The sequence below is a fragment of the Pundamilia nyererei genome, unplaced genomic scaffold (assembly GCF_000239375.1).
Source record: "Pundamilia nyererei isolate P.nyererei 1_Seehausen unplaced genomic scaffold, PunNye1.0 scaffold00138, whole genome shotgun sequence".
NCBI classification, from domain to species: Eukaryota; Metazoa; Chordata; class Actinopteri; order Cichliformes; family Cichlidae; genus Pundamilia; species Pundamilia nyererei.
In genome coordinates, this window is record NW_005187539.1 from 965647 (window position 1) to 986807 (window position 21161).

The 21161-nt window shown below is 39.2% G+C and overlaps 1 protein-coding gene across 1 annotated transcript in view; it reads right to left on the reverse strand.

The window, feature by feature from the left end:
• rgl2 (ral guanine nucleotide dissociation stimulator-like 2) overlaps nucleotides 1-18613 on the reverse strand; it is a 31942-nt gene extending 13329 nt beyond the window's left edge. Inside the window, exons 1-8 of the mRNA XM_005744043.2 lie at nucleotides 18224-18613; nucleotides 16118-16287; nucleotides 4595-4642; nucleotides 4036-4122; nucleotides 3747-3913; nucleotides 2243-2299; nucleotides 1139-1335; nucleotides 557-666 (exon numbers count right to left, since the gene is read on the reverse strand). Coding sequence (XP_005744100.1) covers nucleotides 557-666; nucleotides 1139-1335; nucleotides 2243-2299; nucleotides 3747-3913; nucleotides 4036-4122; nucleotides 4595-4642; nucleotides 16118-16276 — 825 coding nt within the window. The 5' untranslated portion in view covers nucleotides 16277-16287; nucleotides 18224-18613. The remainder of the gene's footprint in view (nucleotides 1-556; nucleotides 667-1138; nucleotides 1336-2242; nucleotides 2300-3746; nucleotides 3914-4035; nucleotides 4123-4594; nucleotides 4643-16117; nucleotides 16288-18223) is intronic.
• Nucleotides 18614-21161: the final 2548 nt, after the last annotated feature.

Genomic DNA, 21161 nt, shown 5'->3' on the forward strand with positions numbered 1-21161 from the left:
TTATGAAAACATTTGAGATTCTGAGAGTGGGACACTTCTCTTTCTCTTACTTCTGCGTATTTTAATCAAACTGCTGTTTGAAAAAGTATCAATACAAAAAACAGGATTAAGACAATAAAAAGCAGATTGAACTCAAACTGAAAGCACACATGATTAGTAAATGTTTGAAACGATCACATAAGTCTCCAGGGATGTAAGGGGCAATCGTGGCTCAAGAGTTGGGTGTTCGTCTTGTAATCGGAAGGTTGCCGGTTTGAGCCCCGGCTCGGACAGTCTTGGTCGTTGTGTCCTTGGGCAAGACACTTCACCTACCCCCTAGCCTACTGGCCGATGGCGCGATATGGCAGACACGCTTCTGTCAGCTGTGGCTACAACTGTAGCTGCCTCCACCAGTGTATGAATAAGTGGGTGGATGACTGGGTGTATAAAGCGCTTTGGGGTCCCTAGGGGGGACTAGTAAAAGCTAAACAAATACAGGCCATTTACCATTTAAGGAGTGCAGTGTTTTACATTTTGTCATTACTTAGAAAGTGTTCTGTCTTCAGGGTAAACTCACAGTCTCTATCATGGTGAGCTGCTCGGCAATCAGCGCTCCAGAGAATCCAAGGATGCTGGTAGGTTCAAACTTGGAGGCATCAGGAGGAGGGCTGGTGAAACTGGTTTGATCTGCAAATAGTGACACTGATCAAGTAAATGTGCATCAGATTGTTCAGAGCTGTGGTCACTATGGGAGAAATAAGCAGCTGAAATGTGGGTTGTGTAGCAAATTAGCACAAAACTGAAAGGAGTAATTGTTACTGTTTGTTTTAATTACTTTCTGAATCTTAGCTTTGGAATAGGTATGTCTGCATTGCTTCTGATTTAATAGTTGTTGAGATCTTTCACTGACAAACCAGATGGAAAAAGCAGTAACTAAAACCTTTAGTTTTCATAATAATGTTCAGGATATCTGGGAAAAATGATGTTATGTTCAGAGAAAATAATTTTAGGTGAAAATAGTCACAACAAATCCAGATTGTATATATTTCCATTCTTACAGTCTCCATTTGATTTCAAGTGAGAAGAAATATATATTTCTTGATGACCTCACTGAACAAGGCCATAACACTGTCATTTAAATCCCAGTTAAAACACAGACCTTTATGGGTATCTGGGAGCAGGGCTTTCTCGCTGAGCTCCTCGGCTATCCTGAGGAAGCGAGCGCGGAGATCAGCAGCAGATGAGGAGTCATGAGGGAGGAGGGGAGCCAAGCGTAGCAAGCGAGAGGGGTCCCCCAAACTCTTAAAGTCTTCAGGATACTCTGACAGCCATGTGCTGAACACTGTACACACTGCTCTGTAGGGATAGAGACATGGAGATAAGGATGGGAGGAATTAAAGAAAAGAAAGGGGAACGACTCGAGAGGCTGGTGCAAGAACATAAAAGAAATAACACATTTTCTGCCTTGCAACTGAAAAGACTAATCCTCAGATTTATTCTAGTGTTTGCTAAGATTGCATGTGATATGTGACCGGTCTGCCTGTGCTGGATGACGGAATGAGATTGGAATCGATTGGATATATTGATATTTTTCAACACATCTAAGAAGTTTCCAATAAATCACCCTCTTCAGGCGTTTAGACAAGAATAGCAGATTAGACATGAGCCTAGTGGACCCAAAGGGTCAAGATTTTAGTTTGAAGGACAAGTCTGCTTACAAGAAGTGGTACAAAAGTAAGTCTGCCAGTGGCACCGAGCACCTCTGCAAAGAAAGACGCCCCAGTTATCATGAAACTGGCTGGAATTCACCAGGCAGGCACTTACGAGACAGTCTTCAATGAACAAGCTTGACTGGAGCATACCTTATACAAGCTTTTTGGAAAATTCAAAACACTTTTGGACTTCAGTTCATTAGTGTATCCTTGTAAAACGGACATTTAGCAACAATTCTCAGATTTTACAGCTTGTTTTCCTTTACTTACTCTCTGCAGAAAGAGATTTATACCCCAGAAAAAGCTTTTAACTACTCTTTGTTTTGTGCTCACGCTGATTTTAATAGCAGCAGCTGTTGAAATGATGTGTAACATGAAAGTTTCTGTTTCAGTTTTTGAAAACACCCTGCCTGGTAAAAATAATATTCCCCTTAAAAAAAAAGAATGAAAGAAAGAAGCAAAACCGTTCGCAGCAGTTGTTGTTATGGCATGCAGATACTAAAGTAACTCAAGCACTCGAAAAGATTTTGGTTAGCTATTCAAAAACTCACTTGTTAAAAGATTGTCTTATCTGACTTCTCTCGCTGTCCCCGGGTGGGTTCTCCAGCCTGTGAACAAAAAACGAAAAAATCATGAAGCAGAAAAAGAAAACCAGCTTGAAAGTATCATTCAGCTTCAGATAGCTGCATCTGCTGTATCATAAATAGCACTTCAGTTTTCCGCTGGTTTTATATATGACTTATTTTTCCAAAGATATTTTTTCGCAAAGGCTTTGGTGTTTATATTCCTGCTGATTCTCTCACTCTCTTTCCTGTTGCATCTCTGGAAAAATTTTAGGTGTATCATATATAAACTTCCTTTATTTGGTGGAAGGAAATTCCACAAGCAGTTTTCTTATTTTGCTGAGTAATGTTTCTAAGAAGAAGAACTAAGCTGCAGTTATTTTAAATCAGCACACAGGTGCTTCCTGCTATGTGAAATGTCTTTAACTTTACAAGTATTTTAGAAATCCCTGTTTAAAAATGGCTTGAAGACAAATTGCAAAGCCACAATAACACCTGTGTATCTTGAGAAAACTAGGTGTATAGTTTTGAATCATAAGCAATGAACTGAAATTTATTCTTTAGCTTCTTATTTAGCAGTGGCTAATAGGAAATGAGGCTCACAGGCTGTGTTGATCTTGAAAAATCCTAACAACTAATCAATGGATTTCCATGACAAGACCTTCCAGGATGAATCTGAATGACTGTTAGCTTCCTGGCTTTGTTTTTAGTGTCATGTGTGTCAAAACTTTCCTTTTCCAGTAAAAATCTCTACAGGATGGATTGGTTTCTGTTTCTATTAGTATCCATGTATCCTGTCAACCAATCATATTTGTGTTGGCTTCTGCTCTATGCAAGGGAAAAGTCAATGTGGAGAATCTGAAAAGCTATGATGACTGAGCTTTTTATTTGGCTTTAAAAAGTTGTCAACAGTTAGTTAGCAGAAAACAAGCATCAGACAAACAGGAAGATATCTGTTACCTGGATATCCACCAGATAACAGATCTGGATAACAGCTCCATATTTATCTCTGGAGGGACTGTAATCAGTTTGGTAACACATGACTTTTCATCTGACACAATCGTCAGGTCAAAGTTAAACTCCAATATGTTTGTGTTTAGTAAAGGTTTAAAACTCTCTAAAACTAGGATACAGGTCAAACTTTTTTTTTTTTGGAGAGGATGATTCATATATGTGTGCTAAAAGAAGAAACCTTCAGCAGAGATACATATATGTTGTTATCAACAATAAGTATACAAAAACATCTATACCATGAAAATATACAACATGCAATTAAAAACATGTAACAGAACATGATGTTTTAACATATCTCCTCAATTTTTCAGTGTGATAAGAGTCAAAGTGTACTATGCCTCTATGTGGTCTAATGTAAAAAAAGTTTAATTTAATTTGTTTCTACAGTTTAACAAGTATGCCGTCGCTCTGGTTTCTTTGATCTTACTGCCTTTTAAATTCTTTTTCATTTTAATGATCACAGCTAAAAGTCTCCTACCTGTCACTGAGGATGTCCAGCACTCTCCCCGTGGTGGTGAAGGATCGATAGGTGGAGAGAAAGATGGTGATGAAGGAGGAGTCGCCCATACAAAATGAGTGGAGGAGGTGGAGCACCAACTTCTCTTCTGTGCCTGCTTTCACACACTGGGATTTGGAAACTGTGGACTGGAAGAAAATGGGAAAGAAATGAGATCAAAAGTGAGGAAAAAAGAAAGAAACAATGTTACCGCAACCCCCACAAACCTCTCATCTCAAATAGTTTACCCAGTCAGTCACATTAAACTTACCATTGGACTGTTGGGTCCACCATGGTGCTGCTTGACAGTAACTGTGTAGATCACCCCATCCTCCTCCTCCTCCTCCACCACAGTGGGCTGTAGAGCAAAGACAGACAGTAAAGACACTGTTTATATGAAGATTGCTGCTTATGACTAATGCATACTTTGAAGTTTTTAAAATATATTTAATAATGAGTGGCAGAAATTGTTGTTAAACCATTAACTGAAATGAACAGACGTACATGATCAGACAGTTTAATTTTTAAAAAATGGAGATAAAATCTTTATGTTTATCTTATCTTTATGGTTATTGTGTTCCTTTATGCAACAACAACAACAGTGTGTGAAATCACACTTGTTTGAACCAGTGCAAGAAACAGTCCAAATTCATCAAGCTGCAAATTCAAACAAAGAATTTCTTTTGTATTCCACTTTGGCTAATTTGCAACTCAGATGGGACATGAAACAATCCAGTTTAACCTCAGGGACAGTCCCTGACACAGTCACCCTACTTTATACTGGTACTAGCTCACAGGCTGTGAATCCCCATGCAATGTGAAACCCTTACCAAATCTAGAGGACAGTACCAGGTAGTCTTCATCAGAGAGGGCTCCGCCTGAGAAAGAGAGACACACAAGAGTCAAAACAAAATCACATGTCTTAGCTATTTTATTAGAGAATTAAAAAAAAGACCAAACTGAGAGTAAAACACGTATAATCTACTTTGTTCTCCTTAAAATGATGAAGCACAACCCAAAACACACCAGGCTGCAAAGGTAATTCAACCCAGAATTAATTTTAACCTAATTTGCAACTGTTGGGAAAAGTCACGCAGCGCTGCTTCTAAACATCTTTCCCTGGACTGGGACACATGCACAATAATGACAGGCTCATCTGAATAATCCAAAGTCTGTTGTGCCCCATACACTAAAGGTGTCTATATCAAATTGTGCAAAGCATTAAAATGTTGAACCAAGAGTTTTTTCCAACCAACAGCGTGTCTGCCACAGAAAGACAGAAACATTCCTAATAGAAATAACAGAATAAGACAGCACTTGCAAACAAAAAACACTTGGCACCATTACTGCATACTTATTAACTACATATTGACACAAACAGCTCTTGGATAGTAGGATCCTGCAGCCATGTCATGTTGCAGACACTGCATGACTCACAGCACATTTTTAGAGAGAGAGGAGAAGAAGCCTGAGACATGCGGTGACACTTCAGAGACATTTTAATACTGTCAAAACAGCCGGAGAGATAAAAGGCAGATGACCTTTGATTGCAAAGAGCTGTTTTAAATGCATGTGTGATTCTGCAGATTAAAAGAGTATTTCTATTTCATTTAACCTAACACAGCTGCTCAACTGCAACATTAGTTAATGCAAATACTTGCACTGGAGATTAAACATTTTGCAATAAAAGAAACACATCTGATTTTGGAAAACACTGCTCAAGTTTGAATGAGGGTTTCAACGAGGTGTTTTAGCTTTTCTATACAACATTTATCTCATAAGCTTTACAAATGGTTTTATGTAAGTAAAACTTTGAGATGATAAGTCATCCAACAGTACACAAAAAGCAAAGATTAAAGTCTAAAAATGAGTGCAGATGTAGCAATTCTAACTCACATCCAGCTGAATCTCTGACTGATCCTGTCCACATGCCAATAGTGTCCTTTGGTCAGACGCTGAACACATTGCACACAAACTCTTTGAATGTGTTTGTGAATGAGTGAATGAGAGGTAAATACTGCAAACTGATAAGATAAAAAAAAAGGTCTGTTTTACCATGCAGCAGATTTTTTCTTTGCTTAGTCTCATTCATTATTTCACTAACAAAGTCATTATTCTCTAGACTAACTTGATTAAAGATGTATTAAATACCTGGGCCACTGGCAATAAAATTCAAATAATTTCACAAAACATAGGCAGGTCACACTGATCATCGGTTTTTCAGTGAGTGCTTTTTATGTTTTTTATGCTACACATTTAGACTTTACCACTAACAACCTAATAAAACAGTAGTTCAGACATTATCAGTAGCAGGGGCTGTGGATGATCATACTTACCATTATGCTTGAAGTACTATACTTAAATAATACTTTGAATTATGAAGTCATAATCAATATTTTACACAGAATTGGTCATTTTGCTTGAAAAAAATGATTGCATTCCCTTTGCACTCCTTTTTAGTGCATAAATCTGATTTATATCTTTACAGTTTGAGTTAAAGATGGATGACTTAGCATGTGGTTTGATATAGGCATAAATAGGTGATGTAAACAAAGTTGTTTTTATTTTATTTTTATTGCTTTTTGATAGTGGACGTTTTCACAGCAAAGGAGCTGTCTGTGTATTTTAAAATGTCAGTTGGTTTTAACCTCATGCCGCATAATTTGTAAAGGGTTGGCCTGTTCTGTAGTTCACATTTGGATCAAAGCATTTAACTAATACACCGATAAATATCACTTTACCCTGACGCTTTCACAACTGTAACTTTTTCCACAATAAAAAATGCATGAGTAAAGCACTGAGTAAGTCTTACTGGGTGTCTGCTGAAATCTCCAAACCTATTAGAAAGCGTATATTCATCATGAGTCAACAGGCAAAGGCAAAGGAAACACCTTGGAGACACACTCTGCTAACAAAAACAGCAAAACACGCCGGCCTCGAAAGCTCCTGTTTGTTAACCACACAAAGAGAAACCTGACTTACATTTTCATTCATTTTTGCATGTCATCTCTTTCATATGCAAACTTTCAAAGTCACAGTATAAGCCAAGAATCATTCCCAGGATGGTATAGATGGCTTGTGTTCCCTTCATTAAACCAGCAGTGTAATTATTTGTAATAAACCAATGCTCGCCTCTGTTCGCTTTTATCAAATTACCTTGCTTTAAAGTGACCAAAGGTCAGTGTTTCAAACAGGTACTCCTTCAATTCAAAAATGATCCTATAGCACTTCATTATATAACGTGCACTCATCAAACCTGTTATTCTACCCATTCTAACTCCGCTTACTTCCATGCAAATCTGCCTGCGATTATGTCTTTTCCCATGAAGTCAGGCTAAACACACACACGCACACAGACTGAAAAAAGAGACAAAATGGTCCCACAACTTACCTTTCCGTGGGCAAGTTCAGACAGGTAGGAATCCCTAAGCTTCCTGGAAATCTTCAGGATAAACGCAGAAATAGTGTTCTTATTTTCTCCATTGCTTCTCATCTGTTATTCACTTGTTTCTGATCAACTCCCCTGTCACAGTTGACCCATATCTGTATGTTTACCTCTTTACGTTTGCTTCTCAACCTTTTTTGCTCTCTATCACAAAGACACACCTGAAGCAGGACCTAAGCCCAACCCCCATCGGTCTACATCACCTAGACACACCCATTACACTTAAACACACACACACACACTCCAAACACAGACAAGAATATGACGGTGTTCATAGGACGACACTCATTTACACTGGGTCACTTTCCACCCATTCACACACATATAGCAGGCTATGTGAAAAGCCCCAACACAGCCACACTGTTCACACAAATAAATGCCTCATCAGTGCACACACACACATACACACACACATTGACAAAGCCCTGAAGCCATTTCCAGAACAATGCCCCACTCTTTCAATCTCCTCTCCGTTCTCCTGCTCTCTTTCCCTTTGTCGATGACCTTCCTATGCAGATAAACCAGTCTGACTGCGTAGTCTGTTTAAAACAACACTGAGAAAAACAGAAATAACTGTGAAGGTTGCCATCTGTGGTAGGCAGCCTGCAGTTTGAGCAGCAAGAGGCCTGCAGTCCTGTAACAAGAGGTAATAAACGTTCAGACAGCGACTAAACCAGGAAGCAAGCTGTGTTTATTTAGGGGCTAATGGCATTGCAGAGTGAAGTCGTGCTACTGGAGACTTCAGCAGCGCTGTGTGTGTGAGATAGTTTGTTAGCATAGCAAACACCAATGATTGTATTATTTCTTGTGCACTTGCTGTCATAAAGACAGGCTGTAAACATTTAGCATTTCTCCTTATAAACTTCTTACGAGTAATATTACCAATAGCTGCTTTCTTATATATCCAGCAGACAGAGAGCAAAATAATCCTTAGAAATTATTTGGCATGACGTTTCTATTTGCGCCTCCACCTACTCCTGGAAAAAACAGCAGATAGACATATACATATATATAGACATATACGTCCGTGTGAAGCACTTAGGGCAGTGACCTGCAAACTGCATTAGTGGCTCCCTTTATTTGTGGGTGGGGTCTTTCTGTGTGGCGCTTGCATGTTTTCCTGCCTTCGTGGGTTCTCTCTAGGTACTCTGGTTTCCTCCCAGAGTCCAAAGACATGTTGGGTTAATTAGAGCTACTTTAACTAGAGTAAATTAGAGGTCACCACAGCTGGTAACTCTGCATGTTTGATTTTGCAGCTTTTCATGCCAGATGCTCTTCCCAGTGCAACCCCAAAGGGATTTGTGTGTCACTTCCCAGAAACGACCCAAGGAGCTTTGTCTTGTTAACCGCGTACACCACTACACTATGCACATTAGGTTAACTGGTGATTCTGGCCGTAGGTGTCAGTGTGTGAGCATGAAAGGTCATCAAGGGTTCACCTGGACACAGACTGCTGACCTGTCCAGGGTCTACAGTGCACTACCTCTCACCCCACAACAGCATTCCTCCCAACCAGCTACTGTCTTTACATCAACTCATAAAAAACTGCATGAAAATATTTTTCTCTGTATTTAATTCTGCTAACACTGATAATGAGACAGGGTGTGATAATGTGTGATCACATGAAAACTAGATATGTTACTGTATATCCACGTGCTGTATAACGAACAGCAGCTCAGTGATAAGAAACCTCTTTGAGAAAAAACAGCAGTTAAAACTAGTTTAACTTGTTCATACACAAAGATAGTATAATTACCCCCCAAAGGCAGAGTTACAACTGACTTATAAAAGAGGGAATGTGGTTTAAAATTGTCACTGATCCCTTGTGAAGTATAGTGATATTGTGGCCCTTTCTGATGCAAAGGAAACTAGCTTTTGCTCTGTTTCCTTGTTCCAGACATAGATGTTGTGTTGAGATTCTGCTAGGAGGTAAAAGTATATTCAGTGGAGCACCAGTCTTCTAAAACCACTCTGAATCTGGGTCAGATAAAATAGTCTTTTCTGTGGAGAAACCTCTCAGTAGATGTGTGTAATTTTGAGTTTAGCTGCCTCAAAGGCTGCTGTATAAGGATCATGATTATAGGCCACTGCGGTTGGGGGCATGTGTTGATTCCTAACATAAAAAGAGTACTGTGCAGCTGTTATCCATGGATCTCTAGTGATTTCATAAGCTTTAGAAACACACACAGGGTTGATTTTACCCATGTGATCCATTGTTGTTACCAAATGTCACCCTTTGTTTATGTTCTTTGTAAGATGGGATCTTCTCTTTGGGCACTGAGCTGTGCTTCTCTTAAAGTCCCTCCACCTCCTTGCCTACAGGAAGCACATAATAAGTGGAGACAAACACAGGAAGCAGGACGTGCTGCCGTGTTGTGAAGCTATTTTTCTTCCCTTCTCCATCAAAAGTTTAGGCTGCGTCACCTCCACAAGCTGAACAACTATGTCAGCTATTGGACAGAACCAGAAAAGCGACAGGGAGGAAATCGTCTCTCATTTTAACCCTACCTCCTTCCTCAAAAAACAGCAGTTTCAACCATTTCCCTTACATATATCCAATTAGTTCTGCAGAATACCTTTGACGTTAAACAAATACACTGTTGACGCCCACCATTTTCAATCCACACAAGGCATTCCTGCAAACAGGGGGTCGTAAATATATCTTCTGAAGCTTTATTTAAAGATAACCATTGTTTTTTTCTGTGTAGTTCAAAACCCCTACCCCTTCCTTCCTATCTTTCTGTTTGTCCCTCTTCTCACGCTTTCATCTATCTATCCCCTGGTGCCCGTTATCTACTGTGTTTCAAGTAAAACTCTGTAGCCGAAGTCCTATTCATCATAAAGAGAAAAAAAAATTATTACATGATTATAACTTTGTGATTAGAAAATGCTCGTGCTCATGCTTATATGTGGTCATCCATATGTGCTTGGGGCGCGTCTCATCATTATATAATGTGTTAAAGTGCAACCATAACAGCTTGTACTCTTCTGGGAAGGTTTTCCACCATATTTTGGAAGCCAGCTGCAGAGATGTGTTTTTATTTATTCACAAGAGCCAGAAAGATGTTGGCCTCTAATGTTGGTTGATAAGACCCAGCTCATGTTCATCAGCAGTCTAGTTCATCCAAAACGTGCTGGGTAAGGTAGAGGTCAGGTCTTGTGCTGGCCAATCAGGTTCTCTCACACCAAAATAGGAAAATTATTTATGTGCAAACTTGAGGTTATATTAAAACAGGAAAGTGATTAAATAAAGTATTAAAGTCCAGACCAAACAGGCTCGTAACTTCACTGACAGGTTACCTGTTGTTGTTTGAAATGAATCTATGAGGTACAGTTTTGTTATGGGAAGTCATTCAAACGAAAACAAAAATAGGGACAAATAAAGGGAGTTATTGCCTTGTTCCACTTCTTAAAGTAGTAAATAAGCTTGCGTCTCTTGTATTTCTACACCATGTTTTAAAATTACTCAACAGTACACTTGTAAACAAAATCTTGCAAATATCAGGTTGATGAAATGTTAAAAATGAAAGGATACATTTGAAATATACAACTGTTTAACACCAATATCTTGAACTGATCTGCTTGAACAGTAAAAACCAAAAGGCTCAAGAATGCAAAGAGCATTATCAACACGTGTGATCTGTAACCTGATACAGATAACCTGATAACAGGACTACTAGAGTACAGATATATTAGACCAAAACAAATGTGCCTCCCTCTCTTTATTTTTTTTACTTTTCAGTAAAAAAAAAAACTGTGCAAAACTAGTTTTAGCCAGTAATTATCATCTCTGTTCACTTGTGTTCACTTGACCACTCTGTGTGATTGCTTCAGGGTCCCTCACACAGAGCAGAGCAGCGGAGAGAAGACGCAAAAATGTTGCATAACACCAATGCTGCACTTGATCATTCAGCAAATTCACAACCTGACCAACAGGTGGCGTTATGTTATCTTTGTTATCTATAAAATAATCAGAAAACACAAATGTTCTTTCTACTACATCTTGGTAATAATGTGGAAACAAATGTTAAATGGCGTGTTACTACCACTAAATTTTTGAGCAATCAAAGTGATTTTTACAACAAGTCCAATTCATCCATTCCCACACAAGTTCATACTTGTGTGGGAATGGATCATCTAACATCTAACATTCATTGTGGGCAACTCAGGGTTCCGTATCTTAGCTGGACAGGAAGAGCTGGGGATCGATCTACTGACTTTCCAGTTGGTAGGTGACCTGCTCTACTATCAGAAATATCAAGTTATTACTGCTTAATTACCAAACGAATATGCAAGTAATTGTCTTGTGCTATATTAAAGATAAACCAATATTACTTAATTGTTATTTAGTTACTACCACAATGTGCATATATTACCATAGTACACTATTTATTACTAACAGGTTCTTATTATTACCACTATATTACTGTACGGTTACTAATTATTTAAGTTACTGAAGTATTTCTCAGCTATAACCAATGATCATACAATATAATTACTTGGATATTACTTTTGTAACTAAGTAGTAATAATTTGTCATTTCTATATTATTACCTTCTTGTTCCTACCTTATTATTCCCACTGTTACCACATTATTACCCAGATTCTTTTCTGCAACACCAACATAACAATTATCTTGTATAAAGTAAATGTAACATTTTGAAATTGTAACAGTTGCACATCCACAAATTTGAGTTTTACAATTGCTGCATGTAATAAGAAACTTAGCGATTTGTAGGGCTACACGTTAAAACAGAGCAGAGGAGTAGCAACATAGCAGTAGGCTTTCGCTCAGTGGATAATATGCATAATAATATGTCATTTTGTGCTGTTTGTTTTTCAGATGTACAGACTGAATGCTCAGGATTGAGCAATCAGCTGTGCTGGAAAAGTTGTCAAAACATAAAACAAAGCACTCCTGTTACTCTTCTACATTTTTACATTGCAGATAGTTTGCTACAATATGTTTGCTCGAAATGCCACAGGTTACTTTATGCATCTTGAATCACACATCCAAGTTTCCCTCATTAAAGAATGAACAAGAGGTCGTATTGGATTCCACTTGACAGCCTGTCCTTGGAGACAGCCTGTGATACTAGATACTGTTTACGGGGAGAGCAGGTGTACACTGCATCCACTGATCAGGCCACAGCATGCATTATTTAATGCAAGCTTCAGCAGACAACATGTGACACGAACAGAGAGGAAGTCTGGTCATTTGGAAAGCAAGTCAGTGTAACTTCTTTTTTTAGCTGCAGCATTTCTTGAGACTTGGTGAGAAGTAAACCAAAGAGCCCTGTGAAGCCGGGGCATGAAGCTTGGTCAGTATATTATTAGGAACCAGTACAACCGTTTTGTTTCCAACGTTGGTCTTAAGAAAGGCTAAAGTTCTGTACGTGTAAGAAGAATTCAAACAGTAGTCTTGCCTTCAGCTTAAATTAGCATTTGACCATGTGTGTGTAAGTCTGCTAATGCTCAGAAAACCTCACTATCAGATGATTAAACATTAACAAACGCAAAGTTCGTGGGAAATTTACCTGTGTCCTGAACATTTAACTTCCTAACCTAAAGTCAGTTTTACTCCCTTTTACAAAGTCAAATTGAGGAGTTTATGTAGCAAAACAAAAAACTTCATATAAACAGTGCAGAAACAATGTCTTTAAGTGCTTCTTTAAATATACAAAGCTTTATGTTCCCTGCCTTACTAACATGGGTAGTATGTTAGTAAGGCAGGGACACAAGTACAACTAAGGACCATCATTAGTTTTGCAGTAATTTGGTCATATTGACCTTTAAAACAACATTTTATTGTAATCGAGGCTACTTTTGGCCGCTCACTTGGGACAAGGGGTCACCGCAGGAGATATCACCGCATGTTTGATTTGGCAGAGTTTTACACCACATGCCCTTCCTACTTATAAGATGGCAGAAAAAGAAGCATCGGGGGATGAGCAATAGTATTACAGCACATCCTGTGCAGGATGTAAATACATATGCAGCATAGCATGGCTGTCATTAAAAAAAATCACAACAAGGAGAAAGAAGAGTAAATTGTAACAGTTCAATTAGTACGATTAGTACGATTTATTCTTCCTCAGTCTGTTAGTGTCTAAAATACATTTTAAGCATTTACTTCCTGCTGAGACACTGCAGTCAGGACAAAAGCATTGGACCGACATACAGATCGTTACTAACACGTTGCTAGCAATTCCACTAATGCCATTAGGCTGTTTAAAAAAAAAAACTAGATAAAGAGATCTGTCGTGATGTTTTAATGTTATTGATTATTTTGCTCTGTTCTACCTGTTGTAAATGTCTTACACATCTGTTGATACTGGCTTATTTTTATGCAGTTTTTATACATAAAACTTAGACGTGCCTATAGCTGAAATGAAGTGTTCAAGATTAAATTTCAATGCAAAATGAATTAAATGAGTTGTATAAGGGTTGCCACTACAAACACAATATTTTCTTAAATCCGTTTGCTAGCTGTTATCATCATTAACCATTAGCTCTATAACAAAATTGTTTTCCTGTATTCTTCTAGTTTGAATTTATTCACTTTATGGTAAATAGCAGTGTTTGTGTTGCCATGGTGCAATACACACGCGTTCATACATCTGTATCTCGGCTTTTCTGTCTGAGTCACAGTGGCTTTATTCCCTTAGGGCTGAAAAGCAGCCTACCGCATCTGCTGTTTATACAGTCCAAGGCAGCTCACGCGGTTTCTTGGGACAATGCTCTAAATGCTCCTAGCTGTGATGGCCAGTGAGGCCATGGCAAATGTTACGGTCTCCTAATCCCCTCTCAGCTCTGTGAGATCTATTTATTGTGTCAACATCAGAAAACCTACTAAAGCATATGACTGTCAATACTCAAATACCATCAACACAGTCCCACAGAACAAAGCTCTGGGATATGTCACAAGTTCATCTGACTCTTTTCCACAGCAAAGATGTACAATGTAATTGATGTTTTCCAATACACACTATGCAGTTTTCCCACTTTGGACCAAACCAATCTGCTGAGAACAGTTCCACTGTGCCAACATTGGCTGCAGTTCACCCAGAGGGCAGGTGATAGTGTCAGGGAAAAAAGCCTCTTTCCACAAACACACAACAGTTTATATGCTAAACACTGCTACTTGTTTTCTTTGAAACCCAATTTTGCCAAAAAATACTAGTATTCTGGCAATACAAGATAATTTATCCATAAATGAGTTGCACTGTGTGTGAATGATTATCTGTCTCTATGTCCCCGTGGACACTCGTGGCCTGTCCAGCTGTACCACACCCCTCACCCCATGACAGCTGGGATATGCTCCAGAGCCTGTCTCCCTCAATGCTGACTTGGAAAAGGTTAAGAAAATTGATGGATGTAATTAAAGAATTCTCCTCTTTATGACAAATTTCTAAATAGTTAGTCCTGCAGATTACACAAGAATAGTAACTTAAAAAAGAAACGTGCATATAAAAGAAGGACCTGGTTGTGGTTTGAAATCGATTTCCTTCTAGTGGTCAGCGAATGTTGTCAAGTGGCTTGTGGTTCTGTGGCAATACTAATACTTACAGAGAGGTAAATTAATACAGTAATAAACCTTTATAAAATCTAAGAATCAAACAACATCTGTTGTTTTGTTCATACACTAATTGAAAACAGCTAAAAAAAAAACCAACATTTTAGCCCATAACTGTTACAATTATGGGCGAGAGCTAGAAAGGCCCACTTTATTCTGTACTATTTTGTGACTATCCTCTATTTAACCAAAAGTCCGAAAGCAGCAATTTTCTATGAAAAATCATGGGAGCTGTTGTTTTCACAGTCATTTCAGATCAGGGTTGGACTGGGACAAAAAACCCACACTGATCACTGTATCTATATATATGTGTATAATGCATATACATGAAACAGCATTAGCTTGCACGGCACTAAATGCTATATTATTATGAATCAGCTATCCATTTAGCGAGTTTATGATATTCAGTAAATGTAGTTGTAGCTGGCGCCTTTTTCAATGGTCAGACAACAATGTGAACTTGTTCAAAGTTGTTGAAACATTATAAGATTACAACATAAGAAGCCATAGTAAAGATATTAGGTCATTGGCGGTACAGACAGGTAGCCAAGAAAAGTAAGATTATGTTGAAAAAACATATTTTTCTGTGATTGTTGGAAACGCCAATGTACGTTTATATTTTATTTCATTTTGTTTGATTTTAGATATTGAAGCAGGTTTTAATCAGTAGTTTTTTGGGTTACAATATTAAAAGCCACACTTTTGCTATTAGCAGTGGCTCATGGTAAAAGCACCCATTCATTTTACCTGAATCCTTAAATCTCTCGCTTCAAATTACTGTCCTCCATCTAGTTTCTTACCACAATAATTGTATCTTCCTCGTCTCTTCCTCACTTCTCCACAGCTGGTGCTAGAAGCAGTAGCCTCCTGTGACTGTGAGGTGTGGTTACTAGCTGTTACTAGATGCTGCTGGTACTACTGTTCACGGTCCAACAGCAGCAACAGCTAACATGTTGGTTAATTTGACAGATTTTTTCTGCATTTATTATTAGTTTCTTTTTATTCTGTCAGCTTTTCAGTAGCACCTTCGACACTTCTTCCACACGAAATGTGAGTGCACAGCGAAGGTAGGGGAGTTACTACTATTAGCTAAATTTAATTGTAGCTAGCGCCTTTATCGATGGTCAGAAGACATTGTGAACATGCTGAAAGTTGTTGTAACATTTTCAGATTACAATACAAATAAGCCATAGTAACAATATGAGGTCGTTGGCGGGAGAGGTAACATTACACTGAATAAACTTACATATTTTTCTGTGATTGTTGGGAACACCAATATACAAATATAAAACACCCATCCATCCATTTTGAGGCAAAGTAAAAACCATTCACCTGCGAACTTTGCACTTCAGCGTCAGCGGCTCTCCTCCCTGAGTGGCCACTTATGGTTCCTCTGTCAGGTGATAAAGGTCGATAGCCAATGAGGGGCACATTGTCTGATTCCACCCCTGGCAGGTTATAACCACCTGTACGTATGTTACGGGGTAGCATGGTGCCAGCTGCTGCAGATAAGAGACACATAAGAAATGTTTTAGATATTTCTTAAGAAGCTGTTGGAATGAATTAAGTACTCACATGTTCATTTCCTTATAACATAAAAGTATAAAATTACATTAGTATCAGACAGTAGTGCTAAGGCAATAAAAGTGGATCACATCAGGCCAGCAGCCAGAAACTAACTTAAATTTCTACAACTGACTCATTTAACATGTCCAAACTCATTATAGAAAAGCAATGTTTTCCTTTTAAGCACTACAAATCTGAAACAAACTGTCAGAAACACAGACACTCACTCCAACTTTCTAGGTTTTAGATCAAAGCTTAAAACTTGACACTTTATTCCTGCACTGCACAGTACTTTTTTCCCAGAGCTTTTTTTTTTAAATCTTGAATTCGATTTTTCTTCTCAAAAACTAACTTGTATTTTCTTTATTTTGATGCTTTTTAATGTCTTATCTTAGACAGTTACATAACAAATGTGAGAAGTCTAAATGTTTCTATTTTTCAGTTAGATTCTTAATAATTAGTTTCTTTCATAAAATGAGGAAAGGCTGTAACAGTGTACAGAGTGATGTCCCTAAATGTGTGACCACTGGGCAGCTGGATTTTGTACTTAAGGTTTGAAGAAGTAATCATCAGTCATTTCCAGTAAATAAACGAACTGTAACTTTATGACGTATAGCCACGCTCGTCATATGTGCCTTGTTCCATCACCTGTGAATACTTTCACATGTTCGAGCTCCACATTGGACAAACTATCAGTTATAGCTTTAAAAACTTTAAGACAACCTTTAAACTGCATTTTAAACAAAAGCAACACTCTAAATGGTATCCTGGAGTTGATTTGCTTAACACACTGACTGTGCCCTACAGCAGGTCTGGATTTGCATAGCAACCCCTCCTTCCATTTCCCTTTCCCCTCTTTGGTATTTAGATTGCCCTGAAGATAAACATCAAGTAAACACTGTTACAGGAAAAGAGGTGTGGAGCGAGACAGTTGGCGGGTATAGGAGTGATATGAGGGTGATGGAAATGTCAACCACAGACACATAAACAGTTATGTTAACCTGAAGAATTTTTATTAAAAAACATGCTAAGGTGCTCAGTTGTGCAGTTTGGCATATTAATAAATGTTGCGTGCCTCACAGTTTCTTCTTACTTTTACCTGGATCAAATGATACAGAATGGCTGTGATGTGACCAGCAACAGAACAGCAGAGTCTGCCCTGCTAGCATGTTCAGATGACCTTTGAGCAAGGCACATGACCCATCTGATCAGAACGTAAAAAGTGTGTGGTCTAAAAATGCATTAATGGCATTCCCTTGTTTCCACTCATTTTGTATTGGTTCTTCACAATTTGTGTAACCCTAAACTTTCTCTTGCATAATGCTCTGTCTTTACTGCGGGTTTGTGATGGTTCATTATATTCTTGCTCAAGAAAGCAAGTTTGTACCAGGAGAGGAAAGGGGAGCAGGCCTGCAGGGGAAACAAAGCATTACCAGTGCAGCATATGATCTCGCTGACCAACGGTTATGCAGAAGTCTGAAAGGCTGCTATTCACTGGCCTGACCAAAGCAAACAGCCACATATGACTGAGGTGTACACACATATAACGCAGTAACTAGGCTACAGTAAGTCACACCCCATAGTGCCTATTTTCTGTTTAATTAATGTAGCCGTGGGGTGGTGCTACAGCAATGTACAGTCCTAATGACAGCTTCAGTCTCGATGTGGGCTGGAAGACGAGAATGGAGCTTGAAACTGTGAGGGCTGTAAAAGTTTGACGCGTGTATTTAAACACAGCAGAGTGACAGATGATGACATTTGCTTCCTGCTGCGAATCACTCAGGGACACGAAGGTCGTAAAAATTAAGAGCTAGGCTATAAAAATTAAGCAAATAGAGGAAGATAAATGAAGGAAGCTACAATTCAACTTACTGATAGCGAAGTCTCATTCGCAGGATGTGCGCTATGCAACCGCGGTCAGCTCGATCCAGACTGCATTGGATGACCGCCGGGGCAACTGGATCGGTGGCCAGCTCAGCTGAGGAGAGTCGCACCCATCTGTACCACCGTCACCGCCGACAACGACGAGGGAGTCTCCATCCTCCGCCTCGCCCCCCCACCCTCTCTCGCCCCTCTATCGGTCTCTCCACACTGTTCGTCTGTCCAGCTTTCAGCAGCTGATAGCGCACTTTGGTCTGTCTGCAAACTCCCTCCCTCCCTCTCTCTCCGCCTCTCTCTTGCTCTAACGTCGCAGTTCCTGTACGTTGTGCATTCACTGCTTTGGCAACATACCCGTCTCTCCGGGCAGTTCCCACAGTGTGGATAGCGACACACCGCAACAGCCGTACGCGTCACCTCCGGGGAAATGTTACTTCAAGGACCAGCAGGCAGACAGCGTGACCGCGCACGAGCACGTGTACGCACAACCACATGCAAACACATTTCCCTTCATTTTTGAAAGTCTTTACATCCATAAAATCTTCACTTCATCTAAACGAACGCTGACTGCAGAAAAACAGGCCCCATTAAATTGGCTTTGATACTTTGATAAACCTATATATTACAATAACAATTATAAAGCAGTCCCTATTAAACACATACACCTAAAAGTACACCTGACCTCTGACCTATCTTCTGTATCACCAGACTTCATAAATCCACGTTAGGCTACTGAAGCAGCTTAAACTTGAACCCTCAGATTTTAATGCAGGTTCTCTCTGCAGTACGCAAGACTTTTCACAGGTTGACCCACATGATTGGTAGGTGTAGCTTAATGTGTAGAAAAATTCAGATGGCCCCTTTAAGACTAATATACCCTTAAGGATATTTGCACATCCATATTCACAATGCAAACCTAGACAGCAGACACTCTTGGGCATAATCTGGGCTACTTGTGGCACTTTTTCAACAATACATTCTTCATTTTTGAAAAGTTAACACACACACATGCATGAAACAGTCTTTACCTTACAAACCTGAGCTGAAAGAACGGGAGAGATATTGCTCTTTATTTTTACCACTGATAAGTAGAATAAATCACCCTTACAGTTGTACCCAGACCGTTGTTAGTGCCATCACCATGCATCTTGTGCTTATGTGTGCCACATTGTCACAGGGCAGTCACATCTTGTAATGCATTCACAAGGACTGCAATTTAAGATCAATATAAGTCATTTAACTCATATAACTGATTTGATATATTTTTTTAAGAAAAGTCCCTCACTAGTTGTTGGTCACTCCTGTGCCACCTCACTGAGAAATCCCAGAAACACACCTGTTCTCACAACTGAACTCTTCTGCTGATCGGTATTCATCCAAACGCCACAGACCCACCCCCAGGCCCATGACATTTAGTCTAGACACTTTTAGGTTTAGCTTCATATTTTAAGTAATTATCTAATGCTGTTTTTAGTGCATTGCTGTAGTGTTAAATGTTAGTATTTGCCTTCTCTGCTCCTTCAAGGATGAATGGTTTCATCTGTAACAAGTAGGCCATGCTACCATTCAGAGTGCAACAGCTACTGTGTGACTGTAATGGCAAATGCATTTTAAATTGTGACACGGAAAGGAACTTGAGAAACAACACACCCATCACATGCAATAAAAACCCATGATGTCAAGGTTTCAGCTTCTTTTTTTTTCTTTTTTTTTGTCTTAGAACCTGTGAAGACTCGACATTACAGATTCCACGAGCCATGAGGACTTTAAATGTTCTTCCTTTCTTATTATCCTACTCATATCATCATCATCATCATCACAACTCTGGGGCTTTTCTCGAACTTCACTCTGATCCTGCGAGTCTATGAGACTGAGAGGCCTGATTCAGTAGAGTTCCTGTTCTGGTGTTTGTTCGCCACCCAGCGGCCACATTTGGAAAATGACACTTTACGCTTTCTCTCCTTCTTTCTTTTCTTTTCTTTTTTTTAATCTGCCAGGGGCCATTTTGAACCGCACGGCGGTGTTACCACACGCTCGACTGGTGTGAGTAATGTGCAAGACATAAACAAGAAAAGAAAGCAAAAACAAACAAACACAACCTTGGATTTGATGGATGAGCCTGCAGCCCAAAGCAGCAAAACACGCCGTTCGACTAAAGCAATTTAACTGTAAGAGTAATCTAAATCCCGGTGTGATTTAGCATTGTTTACAATTTAATAACGTGTCTGTGACTCTCTGGAAGCAGCTTCCCCCCGATGTTTGCTTTTTCTGAAGCGGTTAATAGGTTTTCAGTAACCCTACATACTCAACAACGTGCATGGTTCATTCAAGACTGAACTCAATGAAGCAGCCTGCATTGGATGTATGACTGGAACTGGTGCAATTAGGGACACTGTGCATTTGTTCATGTGTTTTTTTCTTCTTCTTTCTTTTGTGAGCCATCAGACATCACAGCCCAGAGGAGATGGCCTCTGGATATTTGTCGCCTTTGGAGTTAATTTTTTAGATGAAATTGTAAGATCTGGTTAATATGGGAAATAATTCTCTGTGACGTTGTGTTGCAAGTCATTGAGCTCATATATGCTTTAAATCTACTGGGATCCCATTGTAGTGTTTTCTAAATAATGTTTAATGTTATCCCAAAATTCTTGAGTAAAACAGAAAGAACGATAACACAAAATTCAGTTCATTTTAGCAGGCAGCGGCTAAAAATCAGCACTGAAAAGCAACAGTTTAATCTTCCTGCTCAGCTTCTACTGCTGAAAACTTTTCCCACCGGTTTCCTAAACTTGTCCGGTCCCTTCTTGTTTGAAACCGATTAATGAGGCGGCTAAACTCACTAATTGGCTACTTAATTGGCCCCTGTCACCGGGCGCGCTGCTTCCGCTGGCTTTTAGCGCACCGCCACCCTCCTTTCTTTTCTCAGAAATTA